The sequence below is a fragment of the Monodon monoceros genome, unplaced genomic scaffold (assembly GCF_005190385.1).
Source record: "Monodon monoceros isolate NGI ecotype Baffin Bay Population unplaced genomic scaffold, NGI_Narwhal_1 Super_Scaffold_11, whole genome shotgun sequence".
Classification (NCBI taxonomy): domain Eukaryota; kingdom Metazoa; phylum Chordata; class Mammalia; order Artiodactyla; family Monodontidae; genus Monodon; species Monodon monoceros.
The window spans coordinates 46,043,551-46,063,497 of NW_021703767.1; the positions used below are offsets into that span (position 1 = coordinate 46,043,551).

Below are 19,947 nucleotides of genomic sequence, written 5' to 3' on the forward strand. Positions count from 1 at the left end.
GTGGCTGCTTCCCACTAGCTATCTATTTTACATTTGGTAGTATTTATAAGTCCATGCCGCTCTCTCACTTCATCCCAGCTTACCCTTCCCCCTCCCCGTGTCCTCAAGTCCATTCTCTAAGTCTGCGTCTTTATTCCTGTCCTGCCCCTAGGTTCTTCAGAACCTTTTTTTTTTTTTAGATTCCATATATATGTGCTCTCATATGGTATTTGTTTTTCTCTTTCTGACTTACTTCACTCTGTATGAGACTCTAGGTCCATCCGCCTCACTACAAATAACTCAATTTCGTTTCTTTTTATGGCTGAGTAATATTCCATTGTATATATGTGCCACATCTTCTTTATCCATTCATCTGTCGATGGACACTTAGGTTGCTTCCTATTCGGTGAAGTAATTCTGAAGGGAGAGAATGGAGGTCAGAGTGACCAGAGGCAGGTAGGGTATGGCAAATATTCAGGTGAGAGGGAATGTGGGACCAAAGTAGAGTCATAGCAGGGGACAGAGGCAGGAAATAAGAAACATTTCAAAGGTGGACTCAACAGGATTTGATTATGGCAATAAGGGAAGGAATGCCAAATCTATTTTGGGTTTTGGGTGTGAAAGGATATGTGGTGGTTTTGAAGATGATCACAAATCTCTGACACTCCTCCCATTGAGAGCTGGGGTCTCATTCCCTCCCCGGTGAATCGGGAGCTGTTCTTAGCGACTCACTTGTAACCAACGGAATGTGAAGGACATGACACTACATAACCTCTGGGGCTAGTGCTCTTCTGTGTCTGGCTTTTTTCACTTGGCATAATGACTTTCTGATATTCACCCATGTTCTTGCCTTTATCAATAGATGTTCCTTTTCATTGTTGAGTAGTATTTTAACATATGGATATATTATAACTTGTTTATCCATTCACCTGCTGATGGGCCGTTGTGTTATTTCTAAATTTTGGCTACTGAGAATAAAGCTGCTATGAAAATTCAACTGCAAAATTTATATTTTTCTTGGGTAAAATACCTAGGAATGAGGAACTATGGTTTTAGTACTAAGAAATATTTATCTTCCCTATGTCAATTACCCTGGAAAAAATGAAAAATACAAACATTTCTTAGTCATATTTCATAATAAAATTTATCAGCACACCTGTTGTAAGAGTTGAAGAATTCATACATTTTCCAGCTCTACAGAGTCACACATGATCATACATTCAACATATTCCAAGATAATGCTTAATAATATGTAGGAAGATAACATTCCTTACAAACTTCAATATATTATGAATAAAATATTCACATTATTATATGAACACAGAAGTCTTGAGAACTCTGTTGTGATTTTCTCTTAAGAGCAAAGGTAAAAGTTGCAGAATCTCTAATTTAAAAAGAGGACTAGTTCAATTAGTCCATTTTCGAAATATATTTATAAAATGCCTACATGCTTCTTACACTAGTTATGTCTGCTTTAATTAGAGAAGGAAAATGTTTCTCATTTCCTAAATTCACAACATCCCCAGGATTGTTCTTAGTCTAAACCTCCATACAGAAATGTCTGGAATAGAATTTTTTAAGTATCAGAATCCAAGGGTATAAGCTTTCACATTCAAAAGTGCAAAGAATCTCAGCATCAACAAATTATAGTTCCACAAAAATCAAAATTACAACTTAGATATCCCTTGTTTAAATAACAGTGATGTCACTTTAGAGTTAACTACAGGTAATCACTGAATTGTAACACATGCAGAGACTAAGAAAATTTCAAGTATTCCTAAATATCTATCATTACAAAAGTGAATATTTTACAATATTATGATCTCTAGAGAAAGATATATAAAGATTATGATCAAAGCAACTTCAGTAATGACAAAGTAAAATTTTTACTTTCATTTCCAGTTGCTTTCTAAAATTACTAGTCTCAATCTCATTGAATTAATGAAAATAAAATTTGTCCCACAACAGATTTTTGTGGCTGAAACTAAACCTTTAAAAAATATATGAAACAAAAAAATAACATGAGAAGTTTCCTGATACAAATTCTAATATTTAGATCCCCTAAACCAATTCTTGGAAATTGTCACTGTTTGTAAACTAGTCATATAAAATGATTCTAAAAGTATAAACGAGTTTTACATCAACCAGTTGACTCTGACAAGCTGCCACCTCACCACCCACCACTGACAGCATCCAGCGGAAGCCTGTGGTGCTTAAAACACATTTCACCAGGAAAGGAGGCAGACTCCAGGGCGGAGAAGAGTGGAGCTCTGAGACACAGGTAACTAAGTGCCACACAGTGGCGGTGGTGTCAGCCAGTGGAGCAGGGGGCCCATTGTGTGTCCCCCAGACCCTACGAAGACTGCTCTGCCTGCATCAATGCACCCAGTCCCTCGGATGGCGCAAAACGTCCAGAATTTCAGCTTCTTTGGAGTTCTCTGAGGGTGAATGCATGTACTCCCATCTATGCAGGTTCAAAACAGAAGCAAAAAACGTAATAACAATAAAAAATAAATAAACAACATACATAGCTCTTTATCTAAAATAAATGAAAAATAAAATTCTAAGAGTAATAAAAAGACTTATACCTCTTTGTCTCCACTAGGCTTTTAAAAAATATTTGCTGCTAAAGAAATAAAGTTTCTTAATAATTCCTGAGCATACTCTAGCTAATATTAATATTCCAGAGCCAAAACATACTTTTACTATAAACCAGGGTTTCATAAAGTATAGAACCTCAGGCGATCCATCGGCAAACTTTTCTTAGCTTAGTACTTTGGCATTTTTTTTCATGTGTTACTTTCTATTTAGGACAGAAATGTTGGTTTGCCTTTAATTTTCTCTCTGAAAAAACTAAGAGTATAAAATTTAAGTAAATAATACCTCAGATTATATATAAATCTACAAATATGGTCAAAATGGTCAAACTGTAGCATGAAATCTGGCAAACACTGGTTTAGATCAGAGGCTGCAAACTCTTCCTGTAAAGGGCCACATAATAAATACCTTAGGCTCTTGGGGCCACATACCTTTTGCAGTCTCTTGCCTATTCCTTTTTTGTTTGTTTTTAATAATCCTTTAAAAATGTAAATTCCATTCTTAGCTTAAGGGCTGTACATAAACACAAGTGGACCTAGATTTGTCCTGAAGCCTTAAGTTTGCAGACCCCTGGTGCAGACTTTAAGAAGCTAAAAATAACCTGTTGCATTAATGTTATTCAGTTGAGCAGGGGATTGATTTATAATCCGCCCTTACCTGCAGTTTGGAATGTGCAGTATAATTAGAGGCCAGCAGAGATCAGGTAGACTACCCGAGGCCTTAAGATCTCATGTCTACTTTTTAATCACATCTTGCCTCTAGGGTGGCAAGAACACCTAACAGTGATGTGCATGAGAATCCAGCCAAGGACGTGAGATCCCACGAGCAACAGCTAAACAAGGACAGAGCCAATGCCATTCTGAATGTAGTGACAATGGTAGAGGGTACTGATCTCACAAGGCTAGATCTGCACAGCAGAATGACGCAAGGCAGACCTTCAATGCCAGCCAGTCCATTCTTATTTGGATATTTAAACTCATGGAGAAAAGAAGATTCTAGCTCTTCTAAAATAAGCAATGGTCATATTTTTTCTGATCTTTTCTGTTTCAGTCTGGATACACACCATTCTCACTTCCTCAAAGCCAAAAAAAGTCAACTGTAGATCTTTATTAACCTAACAGCACCAACATAAATAGATTTTAAAATTCCCCACAGAGATTCAATTAACCTTTATGGAAGCACACCATGGCAGCACATAAAGCATCTGAAATAATCCTGCATACTTTCATACAAGCTTAATACTTCATAGTGGAGAATAAGACCTTTCCCCACAAGTGCAATCATTTCCAATAAAATTAAAGAGCTGTTATGTTCATATAAATCTGCTTTGCTCATAGCTCTTCCTAGAAAATTACCAAGTAGGAACGTCAATCTAGCTCCCTAGACACCATCATCCACCCTATCTTCTCACTCCCTCTATCCTTTCCCTGCTCTCACATATAAAGCTATATCATTTATCCTGCCACCCCTTAAAAAAAAAATTTTGATTTTCCTGTGATTTGCCTGTGATTTTCTTATACAGGCAACAAGGTCAAAACCAATGAAGTCTTTAGGAAAGACATTTGTGGTGTCAATGTCCATGTTTTGTGGGGATTAGAGGATTGTGGGGTTAGGGAATAACTATTATTCTTATGAGTTATTCTTACCGGGCGGTGAGAGGTAAAGACATCAAGATGCTTTCGATCCTGGATCCTGGAGTGAAGAGGCCAAACTTTGTACCCCGATCATACAGCAGGTTAAATTCTACATACCTGACATAAAGACATCAAATAAGATTAAGGGTTGGCTGAGTAAACCCTTTCTTAAGATTAGTCCATAACAAATACTTAAAGTGGGGGGCACCTTTCCACCACCTCCCACCCCATCAGCTGGAACTGGCAGAGAAAACACCAGTCTCATCAGTTGAGTTTTCGCCATCTGGAAAGGCATAAAGAAAAGGCTATTCTATCCAACAAACAATAGGATATAGATTCAGCCCCAACATAGAGCAGTTACAAAACAATAAGGTTATGTTTTCCAATAAATAAACAGAAACACAAAGCTTAGAACTTGAAGGCACAAAAACAATTAAGAAAAGCAAATGGCACCGTTTATCAGGATAAAACAGCTCTTTCTGGCCCTCGCCTAGAGTCTGAGATGCTTTACAGTCAAAGACTTCATTTCACTGCTAATAACTCACACGAACTAAGACAGTGTAAGGCTCTTGTAATTAAAAAGCCAAGAAAAGATTACAGAAATCTATTAATAATTACTAATATATTCTAGATATTTCCTTTTCTTAAAATAGTTAACAGCATTAATAAGCAGTCTTCCTGCAAATTAATGACAAAGTCATAATAGAAGGTAGTGATTGAGTTGCAGTGCTCAGTCCTTAGCATCAACTAAAACCTGGTTTAGGATATTAGTTTTCCATGAACTGCCACAGAGTCATATCTAAACTCTGTCTAGCTTAAAAATCTGTGATTGCCTTTAACATCATGAGATCCTTTGTAAAAGGGTCTCTCCTCTCCAATCTCAAAAGATAATTTCTACTACCCAAAAGAATTGAGAATGATCCATAAATCTGAAAATTTCAATAGTCCCCCTTCATATCATTTCTCAACTCACTCAAAAACTACTCTCTTGGTCTAAACTTCCCTCAGGTATTACCGTTTATGCATGGGTTACTGTATTTAATCACAACCAGAGAAAAATATTCTCTAGATTCCCACAGTCCTTCAATTTTTAGAAAGCAACCTTCACTGTGGAAACTTGCCAAAGGCTCTGAGAAAATTTAAATAAATTACATTCATGGATCCCTTTCTAGTCCTCACCATTTATTTATGACTGAGTTCTGTGCACTAATAACTATTTAATACCTTCTTATGTCTGTTTCAAAAGATAATTTAAATGGATCTTCTTAACTTCTTCCTAAGACCATGGAAAAGAACTCCAGTCTCTCAGCTCCCTTTTTCACCCCTGATGTTACCCTCCTGAAACATGATATTTAAGGGATGGCTGTGACTCTCTATTTGTACAGATGTCTGTTCAAAGACCCTTGTAAGGAGCTCGCAAATGAGCCTCTATAGGATCCCTGTGCTGCTTTTCTGTTCTGAGCGAACAATGCTCCTTTCTGTATATCAGCCTGACTCTCACCAGGTTTTGCTTAGATCTGATCTTTCTGATCCTTTCCATACATTCATCCTCTCCGAGGTACCTACAAACTATGAACCTTAACCACTCCCTTCAATTTAACTGATACCTACACTGTATCCTGTCTCCCTTTCCCAAAATACAGCAAAACAAAAAAGGAGACTAAGACTGGAGGTTCAAGGTCTGCGGAGAGAAAAGTAGTAACTGAGGACAAGAGACTCAATGAGATAGCCAAGTAAGAGGCTGCAAAGTCAAAAGAGAAGCAGCCTAACCACTGCAGGGGAAAGTCATACAGAAGGGGATGCGAGGAAGTGGGGAAGAGTAATACAGATAATGGGTTATGAATGCCGCGTAAGAAAGTGAAGACAGGGCTCGTAACCGCAGCAAAGAGCTGGGGTTATCTTAAGCCCCAGAGATTTCTGCCATTTTAAGGCCCAGAGATATGGGTGGTAGAAGGAGCCTCTCTTTGAAAGTACAGTCACCCACCACATCACAGAAAATCAACCTAATACCCCACACTTCTGCCTAATTCAAAAAACACGGACATGAAATGATACACACAAATGGAACTTTCAAAATATGTTGTCAATTAATAATAAAAAACAAAACAAACAAATTAAAACATCATTCCTATGTCCAAGAAGTTTTCAAGGCTTCACACCTCATTAGTATTCATGAAACCTGCCAGCTTTGCGTAAGAAATCTTACGCAAAACTAGAACATTGCACTTTCCACAGAGTTTTTCTTATTTTAGTTTCTTGTTTGTTTTTTATTGGAGTTTGTTATTGTTGTTTCCACAGAGTTTTAAATTATCCTCTTAGGATGGTCTTCCCCACTAAACTGTGAGCTTTTCCCAGCATGGTCCCTAGCCATAGGAGGCACCTAATCAACTCAAGTGAAGGGAAGGAGTAGTAAAGGTGTATCTGGGAAATCATGGGACCAAAAAAAAAAAAAATGTCCCAAAACAGATGCATAACGTCCCAAAACAGATGCACTGTTAAAGAACTGTCTAACAAGAACACTTAATCAATTCTCATTTTCCCAAGTTTATAAACAGGGAGCAAGCAAGCAGAGGTAGTCCTAAGAAAGAATAAACAACAAACATTTACCTTGAGACTTTGAACATTATCTAAGTTGACCTTTTAGCTTTACCTCCTTAAGTACCCAAAGTTTCATATGCCTGAGACAAAATTAACGTAAATGAGAAAATCCATTTTATAGCCATGGACCAGTAGTACACGTGCAATGAAGATGGTAATGAGAAACCGCTGTGAGAGGGAAGACTGAATAATTTGGAGCTGATTCACAATCACACCCCCGCTGAAGATGACCTCACGCTGGTCACCCAACTGAGCTCACCAAGCTGCGTGCACAATGCAGGGTGGCTAAGGTGAGCATCACAGTCAGAAATAAGACCTACTTAACTTCATTCACATCTAAGAAAGTCTGCAAGTTTTGAAGGCACGATGACCTGGTTCCACACCTGGGATCTTTTATTTACTAACTGTGTAAACTTGGGCAAGGGACTTACTTTGCTAAGTTTTGTCATCTGTAAAATGATGATAATTACACCAATCTCACAGCTTTGTGAAGAAATTTAGATGCAAACTGCCTAACATATTAGCCAGCACATATTAACATCTCCATAATTAATAAATACTATCATTAAGTGTAAATAATTTCTGAAGTGATTATTTTCATCATAACACCTTCCATGAAAACCTAAAGATAAATGCAAAAAATGTGTGATTCCAAATTTACAAAGCAGCAAAAACATTAAATGATTCCCCTATCTTGGCATAAGGCTGGAAGGTATTGCTAGAAGAAACTATAAGAAATCAGCAGAAATAAATTCAACAAGTTCTTACTATAGGCCTAATATGGTTCTCTAATGTATACACAAGTTAAACAAACCTTGCTCTTTTTATAATACTATTTTATACAATGTTTCTTAATTCACTTGATATTTATCTAGTTATGAAAAGAAATTAGGGTAAGTATTAACAAAACTCTGACAAAGTATCTGCCCAAGACAACATATCATCCACTCTTATTACGGCTGCCGCACTTCCCGACCTCCTACCCACCCCAGAGTTACACAATGAGACGGTTCATTCTCCGGTCACTCACTCACCGTCCTCTCCGGAGCTGCTGCCACAACTTCTCCCGGGGGGTGAAGGAGTCATCACAGTGCTTTTTCACAAGGGGGATATAAGAAGGAATGACAGCCTGGGCACAGCTCTGCACAAAGCAAAAGACCTCCTCCTTGGATGGAGAGTCAAGGTCATCAAAAAAGATACCCCCGATGCCCCTCCGCTCCCCACGATGGGCTATAAAAAAGTAATCGTCACACCTGGAAAATACAGTAAGGCCAAATCAGGGACCAAAGAGGAAAAAACAGACATGAAAATCAGTGTGAGCATTTCAGCTTAGGGCACCATCCCTGACTAATGCCAGCACAGCACCCTTACTTTTTGTCCATGTCTGAAAATGAAACTAGAGTTTTAGACAGATTTCCTGCAGTTATCAACAACGAAGAAAATGCTTACACTTTTACCTACAAAGCAACAGGCAAGCTAATACATGTCTATCTGAAGATGTGGCACTCTAAGACCTTTACTGAAAAGAAACAGAGTCCACTATTAATACTGTATTTCCTTCTTTTTTTTAAAGCACTGTATTTCTTAAAACAAGTGGTGCTGCTGCCCTCAGAAGCACTGCTACTTTTGCAGCAGGCAGGAATCCTCTACCAACAATGACACAAACCAGGTCCTTGATGGAGTGCTAACCCCTAAGCTGTCTGAATCAGTTCTTATTCACCAAAGGAAGGCAGAGTAAATTATCTCTAAGGTCTCTTTCGGCAATAAAATGTGATGACTCTATAGCATGCATAACTCAGGGGGAGGGTTGGTGGAAGGAAATGTTCAGAGAATAAGAGTCTTCAGAACATTAAAGGTTGCCCTTGTGAACCAGCACATGAAACTATCAATTTGTTTTTGAGTCTTTCCCCACCTGTGCCTACTAGAGCAGATTTCCTAAGTCTTTCCTAATTGCTAAATTTGCAGTATAGTTTACATCCTGGAAATAGTTTTCATTATCTCTGTATAATGAGGGTTCCTAAATAGAAGACCTGTACAAACAAAAACTAAAAACTATTGAAAAGGTTATCTTAAAAATAGCCTTAATAGCTTAAAGTTAAAAAAAAAAAAGGCAGCAGATGCAAATCCCTAGAACTGATGTGCTGGTATAATTCACCTTGAGTGTTACTTCCTGGCTTTTCTTCACAGGTACATTTTATTAACAGAATTAAAGTATATCCTGAGCAAGGCTGTAAAGCCAGCTTTAACTAAATCATGTTATTTCCAAATCTCTTTTCATGATATTATGAAATGAAGAGATTTACTAAATATGTATACTAAAACTTTTTGGCTAGCCCGCATCCTAGATATTTTATTAATACTACTCAGATAAAGTTCTTCAGTAACAGCGATAAAAGGAAACCAAAAAAAAAGAGACAGAACATCTACCCCACCAATCCTCCTCCTGAAAGGAAGCTGATTTGTAAGAGAAAAACAACCCTTCATCCTGCATCTGTGTGTCCATAGCTGTCCAGTGTTTCGTGGTAATGTCAAATCAAAGAGAGGTTATTTAAATGTTTTATAATTTCTGAGGATTTTAAAGCTGAACTCCATATTCTTAGATAAATAACATCAAGATTCCACAAATATTAGCACTAAAAGCAAAGCAAAAAAAAAAAAAACCCAAAAACCCTTTCTGTTCCTCCTTTTTCTAGAATGGCAATTAGCTCTAAGCAGTGTTGAGTACATTATTATTCCAAACAACTTATGCACAGACTCCATTCCACATCTACCAAATATCCTGGGTCTCCTCACAACTTTTTTCTTTACCATTAGAGTTCCTTTCACAAAGTTTCCAATCCTACTTTCTCCTTGTCCAAAATCTCCGGTACATTTGCACCTCTCCTAATAGTTCTCCAACCCTTCCCATGCCCTAACACATTTCCACGGCAACGAGATAATCCTCGTGTGGGATGAGAATTTAATATCCCACTTTAGGATTAAAAAGCCTCTGATTCTCAGGCATATATCACCTTCAAGTTTATATCCTAAAACATCTGGTATCAAAAATGATATTGCTGCCCAATTTTTATCACAGACATTCAAATATTCCTAAGAAAATAATGTATTAAAACCACTTAAAACTCGTATCTCACTTCTGGTGAAAGGAAGGAAGGGAGGGAGGAAGGAAACAGTTCAACCTTCATAAGCTGAAAAAGATACTTAGTGACACAGTAGTGCCTTCAGGATCTACAGAAGGAATGGAAAATACTTAGCGGTCATGAAAAGTTCAATAACTTTACCTACCATTTTTTAAATTTGGGGTAGAGATCTGGACCATGCTGGTCACAAGCCTTCTTTAGAGTCCTGTGAAAATGCACTGCATCCTCTTGGTTCAAGTATGTTGGGGTAAGGTCACATCCACCACCAAACCACCACTGCTTGTTACCTACCAAATCGAGACATGTGATTCTGATGTGGACTTTGAGATGTAGCACACTACTCAAAAGGAAAAGTTAAATACATTGCTTTAAATGCCATCACCTGCAGAGACACCAAAAGGCGTGGCATGCACTGCACAGGTGCTCTGACAGGGTAACAGCTGGCCTAGCTAATGGCAAACATAGACTGGAACTATATTTACATAATGAAGCGTGATCAATTGCACCCCATCTTAAACCCACTGACAACGCACTAGTGACTGGCAAAGCTACACATGTGGAAAATAATTTCCAAAAGCAAGTTCTCAATGGCAACTTAACACTGCACGTGAGGTTTTCCTTTTGATGTAATAAATTTATATTTGCAAAGAACCCTGTGTGCACTTTAAGTTCGGGTTCATTAAATCATTCCTTGTGTGTTGGAGGAAAATGGGGATGCCAGAGACCAGCCGATACCACTTTCACTTTTCATATCTAATAAATAATCCATTGCACCTGCCAAGGAATAAGCTTTCACATGTTTCCCAAAAAACCTAGTTAAGATGGTATTTATTTTTTCTTGATTTTAGATGTTATGCCCCCTAATGTGTTTTAAAATACACATTTTGCACAATAATACTTTCCACACCTCCAGAGCCCTTACCGTCAGCTTCTTCTACTTCAAAGTATCTGTAGTTGAAATGGATAGTGGGAGCATGAGGATTCTTGGGGTGGATAACAGAGCTCACGCCCATAGCAGAAAACGGCAATTTACCTGGAAAGTAAAACATGCAGTGAGCTGCACTCGATCACCTGGCTTGATACAAATTAACTCCAACATGGTTTCTGAATCAATTTTCAAAGGCTGATTTTCAATTTGTCTCTTAAAATATAATTTTTAAAAAGTAACTGTGTCAGGCTTCCCTGGTGGCGCAGTGGTTGAGAGTCCGCCTGCCGATGCAGGGGACACAGGTTCGTGCCCCGGTCCGGGAAGATCCCACATGCTGTGGAGCGGCTAGGTCCGAGAGCCATGGCCGTTGAGCCTGTGCGTCCGGAGCCTGTGCTCCGCAACGGGAGAGGCCACAACAGTGAGAGGCCCGCACACCACAAAAAACAAAAAGTAACTGTGTCTTCAAGTCCGTTCTCTATGTCTGCGTCTTTATTCCTGTCCTGCCCCTAGGTTCTTCATAACTATGGACATGTATACACTACCAAGTGTAAAATCGATAGCTAGTGGGGAGCAGCCGCATAGCCCAGGGAGATCAGCTCGGTGCTTTGTGACCACCTAGAGGGGTGGGATAGGGAGGGTGGGAGGGAGACGCAAGAGGGAGGAGATATGGAGATATATGTATATGTATAGCTGGTTCCCTTTGTTATAAAGCAGAAATGAACACACCACTGTAAAGCAATGATACTCCAATAAAGATGTTAAAAAAAAAGTAATTGTGAACATGCTCAGCTGGCACAGGCACCCAGATGGAGTTTTACAGAAGCAATATGTACTTTATAAATAAAACTTGCCGGGAGAAAAGGTTTACAGGGACTATTAAAGGAGATTGTCTGATTTACCATCTTTCGTCTTTAGCTTTTTTCCTCTGCTTCTCATCTGTTTTGCTGCTTCCTCAGAAAGATTTCCATGAACGACAGAAATGCTCACCCCGGCCTTTTCAAAAACATGCCCATCTTGAAGTACACAGCTGATGCCACCACCTCCTGTTTATGGAAATGTAAAATGAGGACAGAATGTAAGGGTATACGCGAAGTTAAAAACAACTGCTGCACGAAGGTGGTGGGACTAGGAGTTATTTTCCTCCTCTATTTTCCAAATCTTCCATAATATCAGCATATTTATAATTTTTAAGTACAATAAAATTAGATAACCAGCTTAGCTTTATGACATTTGCTACTGATCATGGGTGAATATTTTATCTCCCCACACCACCCAACCGAATACTCTTCTACATCCTTACGTCATCATCTAAAATGAATCACTGGAATAGTTTCCCTTCAAATAAGACTGTTCAGAATGGGAGCTGTTGGTTGTGATACATGAGAGAAAGCTAAGATTAAAAACAGGAATAAGTACATTCAAAGAGTGTTCCAGTATTGCCAAATTTAAGAGCTCCATATTGTTTCAATTGTTTTTTCTCAGTGTGCTGTTTGCCTTTTAATTTTGTTTACAGGTAGTTAAAAAACAGATACTGAAATGCTTAAGGAATTCGGAAGCTTGAACTGAGTGAGACACATTAACATTTAGGTATATGAGCTTTACTACTAGTAGCTGGTTTGTTTTTTGAAGACACTAGAGGTACCACAAGAGTTAATTGTTTCATGAAGCTTCATGTTTGGCTTGTTTTATTTCTAAAAATTTTTAGAGCTGGATGGGACATGAGATGATCCAGTACGACCCTTGTATATTTCAAATGAGAAAACTGAGGCCCAGAAAAGCAAAATACTTTCTCCAAAAACACACAACTAGTAAGTGGCCCAAACAATTTGTCTCAGTGCTTTCTAAGCATCAAACAATATTTGCAGCACTTCATATATATACACCTTATTTTATCCTTATAATACATTCATATGTTATTTATAATTTCATTTCATAGAGGAGGAAACAGAGGCACAAAAAGTAACTGCTAAAGGTCACACAGCTAATCCAGGTTGTGTCCTGATTCAACAGTCTTCACTTAAAAATTTAGAAGATTGAGGACTTCCCTGGTGGCAGTGGTTAAGAATCTGCCTGCCAATGCAGGGGACACGGGTTCGAGCCCTGGTCCTGGAAGATCCCACATGCTGCGGAGCAACTAACAACTAAGCCCGTGCACCACAACTACTGAGCCTGCGCTCTAGAACCTGTGAGCCACAACTACTGAGCCCACGTGCCACAACTACCGAAGCCCACGCGCCTAGAGCCTGTGCTCCGCAACAAGCCACCCCAATGAGAAGCCCACATGCCGCAACAAAGAGTAGCTCCCGCTCACCACAACTAGAGAAAACCTGCGCGCAGCAACCAAGACCCAACACAGCCAAAAATAAATTAATTTAAAAAAAATTACAAGATGGAAAACACTATGAAAACCAGATTTAACTTCAGCTGATGAGAAGTTGCTGCAGTAGTCCCAGGTAAGAAGAATCAGAAATCCTTTAAGTTTATGACCAAGATGTAAGGTTTCACTGTATAGGCAATAACATGGTCATGAATGTAGGACACTATAAGAACTAGATTATAATACTTAAGTATTTTACCAGTGGAAATAAAGATTTTCCTGGCACGAAATCTGATGGGTGCATTTGGCAGAACTACTGACAAGCCAGGTCAAATATTTCTTGCGCAACCTGGGGAAAAGACACAATGACACAATAACTCCCTCAGCTGGAGGAGACTGGTTGACCCTTAGTAAAGAGGAGATGACTTTCTTTTTCCATCTCCAAAGGAAAAGAAAGGGTAAACGCACCCAGAGAAGCAGAGGAAATGTGGAGAAAATCTATGCTCAGTTACAACCTTGGACATCCAAGCCTGTTGGCTAAAACTGACCTTTAGACTTGTATGAAAAATGCCATATAAAATTGCAAAGATTTTTTAAATGTCCAGTACTAGAGTGACAGCAGATCTGGGTCCACACCTGCAAGCTGAGGGCTGATGACCCTGTCAGTGTCAATCGTTTTAAAGGTATCCCTTTTAACCTAGCAGCCGCTGTGTGGGTACCCCTCTCCTTACTCCCATCCCCTATTCTGAGTCATTTTCTGCTTGCAAACTAAAGCCCGACCTCTCTTCCCCATCTCCACCTCCCGCTAGGGGCCGACCTCCTCACCTTCCTTCCTCTCCCACCGGTCCACAGAGAAGCGGGCGCCCCCGTCCACCTGTGCCAGCGCCTGGCACACCTGGGCCTGGGTCTCCAGGATCAGCAGCTCCATTTTGGTCTTCATGTCGCCCGGTCTCCTCCGCAGCTCGTGCAGGTCGGTCACAGGCGAGGCCATGAAGCAGCTGCAGCGGCGGGCCAGCTCGTCGTCCTCCTCCTCCGGTCTCCCCGGCGAGGGGCTCGGCGCCCCCGAGCTCTTGCTCACCATCTCCGCCCGCTCCACGTGCCCGAAGGCGGCGGCGGCCAGCCCGGCCAGCCCCGCCAGCCCCGCGGCCAGCCCCGCCGCCAGCCCGGTCCTCAGCCGGGGGCCGCCTCCCGCAGTAGGGCCGTACCCCAGCCCGCGGCTCTGCTCGGGGCAAGCGGTGCCAGGGGGACGGCAGAAGCGTCCGGCCGCGCAGCTCAGGGACCAAGAGCGCAGCTCCCCGCAGCCGCCCCGCGCCGCGAGCCAGCAGGAGCCCGCGCTCAGCTTGCCCAGGTGCATGGCCATGCTCCCGCACTGTCACCCTGGGCAGTGCCCACCTCCCGCACACAGGCCCCTGAGCCCCCTGGAGTTCCGAGCGGCGAGCAGCGAGCGGCGCAGGCACAGGGAAACTTCACCAGAAAAAAGCTACTACCGGGTCGGCTCCCCGGCATAGGATGCCGGGAGCTGTAGTCCCGGCTCCTATCGCCGCCTGCAGGGGCGCGCCCGGGAGATAAAAGAATCCACCGTCCCCAGAAGGGCGGGGCCCACGGGTAGAGAACTGGGGTGCTGGGTAGGAGAGGGCAGTGGAAGCGAAGGCGGAGATAAAAGAGGCCGTCTTGTCACGTACAACCTCTGGTCTGCGGTTCACCCAATCACAGGGAGAAGACAAAGTAGGGCTGGACGCGCTGAGGGCTAACCGGGGAGAAATGTGGCCAGAGACCCCTGCCCCAACTTACATTTCTAAACAGCCTTGCAAACCCTGACTCCTGCATGTATAGAAGGCCCCTTCGTCCCCGGTTCTAGTCCTCTAGAGCTTCTAGAGCTTGTAGGATTGGTGGGGGCGGAGCCTGGGAAACTCCTTACCTATGGGCTAGTTTTTAAAAGGAGTCGGAAAAGCTAGTTAAAGGACTCCTAAGAAAATCCTAGGAAAAGACTTTCTGGGATCAACTCCATATCACAGTTCTATCATAAAAATCTAACCAGGAAAAAAAAAAAAAATCTTCCCAGGCCTTGCTTCCACAGTGCCCACTTAATTATTTTGGAACTAGGAAAAGCAAAGTGTTTTATTACTAAACCGGCATAAAACTTAGGAACTGGTGTGTCTGGCTGCTCAAGGAAGAAGAGATTTAAACATACGGATCCTACAGTTGTAGAGTGCTGGCAAGTATTTCTCACGTTTAGTACTTCCAGCAACTCCGGTAAGCTAGGCAGGACAGACATTCACACTCCTTCCTCTTCTCACCCCCAGCGCGCGCACATGCACACACACACACACACACACACACGTTAAGAGAAATGAGGAAAGAAGCTAACATAGGTTTGGTAGATTTTTTTTGTTCCTGTAACCATGCCACAGTTCCATGTGGTCTGGACATAAGAGTGTAAGAAGGACTGTCATGGGCTAATTCGTCCCTTAAGTCTCCAGGATGATTTTAATTTCTAGTAGTAGATAATTACGTAAGCCACTGGTGGTGGTTTCTACGTTTTTTCTTGGTGGCTAGATGCAGTGATGGACATTCCATGGCTGCGGGTCAAACCAGTTTTTCAAGGCAGTATATTTTATCATCCACAACAGCATCCAGCAGCTCTTACACAGAGCATATTGTTAGCTGGGTGGGCATGCTTGACTCTCTAGCAGATTCTCTAGTGTTAAAGGCCTGGATTAAGAAGTGAATGAACTACGTTGGGGGAAGCTTTTAGCTGTAGTGTAACTTGCTGGGAGGCTGAGTTGGCAAAGGAAAGAAAAGATAAGAACTATCAGTGTATAATGCAGCCCACTGCAGGGAACATGGGGGCTGAGTGAGCACCAAGAGGGGACCAAACCCAACCTGGAAGCCTGGCAGGTCTTTTGGCAGGGGAGACACCAGAGCTGAAGAACCTTAAGGAGGTTTAGCCCTCAACAGGGTGAGGGAGGGTCTGGAAGCTCTGTGGGCGAGGGATTAAGAAACATTAGCTGGGTATTAACCCTCCTTGACTGGTCTAGACCATTGAAAAGAATATCTCAAGGTGTAAGGGAGGAGGTGAAGGACAGATGGTGTCTGTGTTCAGAGAAGAAAGATCCACAGGGCAGTTTGGGGCCTCAGCCCTATCAGGGATATCCTTGCGGCATCCTGGGTCCTGGGCTTATGCACCTGCCCACAATCACCTTGTCACTCCTAATCCCATTCCTGCCTCACCTCTGTCTACCTGGGCAACTCTTTTGTGCCTTTCAGAACTGGGATCTGGCTTCACCTCCCACTGATGCCATCCCTGACCCTCCCAGGCTGACTTGGATAGCATCTTCTCCTCCTCTAGTCTCCTGTGCTCACCCCTACCTAACACTTGTCCTACAGACAACACATCTGTCTACCCCACCAGACTGTGAGCTTCGTGAGAGCAGGGTCTTTGTATCCCCAGCACCTACCACAATGCCTAGCGTGTGGTTGGCTCTGAATGTTTATAGAATGAATGAACAGAGGGCAGACTGAGCAGGAGACACTGCCAGATGCTCCGAAGGAATCAAGAAGAAAGAGTGTTGTGAGACAGTGAGATGTGAGGGGAGAGGGAGAGGGGGCAAAATTGATGAAGGGGGTTAAAAGGTACAAACTTTCAGTTATAAAGTAAGTCCTGGGGATGTAAGATACAGCATGATGACTATAGTTAACAATACTATACTGTATATTTGAAAGTTGCTAAAAGAGTAGATCTTAAAAGTTCTTATCACAAGAAAAAAAATTTGTAACTATGTGAGGTGATGGATGTTAACTAGTTAATTGCAGTGATCATTTTGCAATAGGTACATATATAAAATCATTACATTGTACACCTAAAACTAATTTAATATTATATGTCAATTATACCTTAATTTTTTAAAAAACAGAAGAACTATCCTCAAGGAAGGCTTTGTTTGCCTTTTCTAGATGCCTGTGATGGGTTTTTTGGGTTTGTTTTTGTTTTTTTGCGGTATGCGGGCCTCTCACTGTTGTGGCCTCTCCCGTTGTAGAGCACAGGCTCCGGACGCGCAGGCTCAGCGGCCATGGCTCACGGGCCCAGCCGCTCCGCGGCATGTGGGATCTTCCCGGACTGGGGCACGAACCTGTGTCCCCTGCATCGGCAGGCAGACTCTCAACCACTGCGCCACCAGGGAAGCCCTGTGATGGGTTTTGACTGAGCCTGGTGGTGATAAGTGAACCTCATTAATGAAAAGGAACCTCTCTGGCCCATTTTCCTTTAAGAACCCCCTTCATTATTGCTGTAATTCTGAGAATACCCATAAAGTTAGTAAAAGATAAGCAGGCACAGGCTGTTTTGAACATTTGCCTGGTCAGATAGGCTGGACTTGAGCCCAATTGTGTGCTAGTTTCCAAGTTTCCACCCCTCCCCACCCTTAGCCTTTCTATGTGCAGGGCCTCTCTCATTTCCTCCTCTGGTTTCCAGCGCCTTCCCTACCTTCACCTTGTTATGGTACACTTAAGAAAGACCTTAACAGTCTGATTAGTGTGAGTTTAAACCACACTTCCTAGGGGTTCAAATTGTCTCCAAGGAGGATACTTGTATGTAAGTGTTATTTGTTGGGGTGGAGTAAAAGGCATCCCCTTGTCAAGCAATTTCAAGCATCAGAAAGCTGACAGGGACAGATCATACGTTTAGAGTAAGTTGTAAGACATAACGTGTAAGGTAGATATTCTCATCCTTTTTGAACCCAGTTTCCTGCACTGCTGTGTGTTCTGTGTGACCCTACCAGCCAAAATGATTCTGACTAGACTTATACAAACTCATGAGGTATAGGTATATTAGTATCATTTTTCAAACTCCACATGCTTCCCAGAATCCTTATGAAATTTACCCCTCCTCTCTGCCCCAAAGCCCTGTTGAACATAACTGACTTTAGGCCTGCTGATGGTATATGAGTCTGCCCTTTTCTGGAGAGAATTAGAAAAGACTCTGACATCCCTCTGGCAGATTTTCTGCCTTCTAAAAACACACACACAGTCATAATTCCCAGTACCTTAACTAAATTGTACTGCTTTCACCAATTCCCAAATTTTGAGAGCCAAACTTAAGAAATGTATTGGGTTGGCCAAAAGGTTCATTCGGGTTTTTCATAAGATGGTACGAAAAACCTGAACGAACTTTTTGGCCAACCCAATATTATTCAAGTGACTCAGCTCTGTTATTTTCTGCTAGATACAGAAACTCAGGATAATTATAAACTGTGTTGCCAAACAGATATGTTTGCCTTGGCAAACTTCTGCCAACTTATCCGAAATTCTAATGAGGGTGGTCATGGAGTGATAGTAGTGACATTAGCAAAGAAGTGGAATTTTGGAGATTTTTACTCAATTTTTGTCCTAGAATTTGCATTTTAAACTTTTAGGATTTTGGAGGCAAATATTTACACAAATCATTAAAATAATTGTTTTTTAAAGCTAAAGTAGGCTAAATATCTAATTCAATTTGGTGTTGCTAATTTGTTTTTTCTTTAACTGAAGGACTTTTTTTTATAGGAGCATAGTTGCTTTACAGTGTTGTGTTAGTTTCTGCTGTATAGCAAAGTGAATCAGTTATACACATATATAACTATATATATAACTATAACTATATATATATAACTATATATATATAAAATTCCCTCCTTTTTGGATTTCCTTCCCATTTAAGTCACCACAGAGCACTGAGTAGAGTTCCCTGTGCTATACATTAGGTTCTTGTTAGTTATCTATTTTATACATAGTAGTGTATATATGTCAATCCCAATCTCCCAGTTCATCCCACCCCACCCCCCATCCCCCTTGGTGTCCATACATCGGTTATCTACGTCTGTGTCTCTATTTCTGCTTTGCAAGTAGGTTCATATGTACCATTTTTCTAGATTCTACATATATGTATTAATATATGATATTTGTTTTTCTCTTTCTGACTTATTTCACTCTGTATGACAGTCTCTAGGTCCATCCACGTCTCTGCAAATGGCACAATTTTGTTCCTTCTTATGGCTGAGTAATATTCCATTGTATATATGTACCACATCCTCTTTATCCATTCCTCTGTTGATGGACATTGAAGTTGCTTCCATGTCCTGGCTATTGTAAATAGTGCTGCAATGAACATTGGGGTGCATGTGTCTTTTGGAATTATGGTTTTCTCCAGATATATGCCCAGGAGTGGGATTGCTGGGTCATATGGTAGTTCTATTTTTAGTTTTTTAAGGACCCTCCATACTGTTCTCCATAGTGGCTGTATCAATTTACATTCCCACCAACAGTGTAAGAGGGTTCCCTTTTCTCCATACCCTCTCCAGCATTTATTGTTTGTAGATTTTTTTGATGATGGCCATTCCGACCAGTATGAGGTGATACCTCATTGTAGCTTTGATTTGCTTTTCTCTAATAATTAGTGATGTTGAGCATCTTTTCATGTGTTTGTTGGCCATCTGTATGTCTTCTTTGGAGAAATGTCTATTAGGTGTTCTGCCCATTTTTTGGTTAGGTTGTTTGTTTGTTTGTTTTATTCAAACAGAAAGTCACAAAAATTATAATCATCCTCATCAGTTCACTCAGTCCCATGTAATTAATTTTTTTTATCTTGATCTTTTGTTAGCACTTTTATGAATTCATCAGTTTTCCATTAGAGTTCTGAAAATGCTTATTCATTCAGTTCAGCAGCATAGTCAGTTACCAGAAACCTGTCCTTGTCAGAGAGTTTTCCATGAATTTCTT

At 41.1% G+C, this 19,947-nt stretch overlaps 1 protein-coding gene across 1 annotated transcript; it reads right to left on the reverse strand.

The window, feature by feature from the left end:
* Nucleotides 1-1,106: 1,106 nt before the first annotated feature.
* On the reverse strand, nt 1,107-14,685 carry CPOX (coproporphyrinogen oxidase). Its single transcript, XM_029214024.1, has 7 exons — nt 14,020-14,685; nt 11,777-11,920; nt 10,872-10,982; nt 10,095-10,236; nt 7,844-8,062; nt 4,224-4,328; nt 1,107-2,443 (listed from the first exon to the last, which is right to left on the reverse strand). The coding sequence occupies exons 1-7, from the start codon at nt 14,552-14,554 to the stop codon at nt 2,356-2,358; spliced, it is 1,344 nt and encodes a 447-aa protein (XP_029069857.1). The 5' UTR covers nt 14,555-14,685; the 3' UTR covers nt 1,107-2,355.
* Between the last annotated feature and the right edge of the window lie 5,262 nt (nt 14,686-19,947).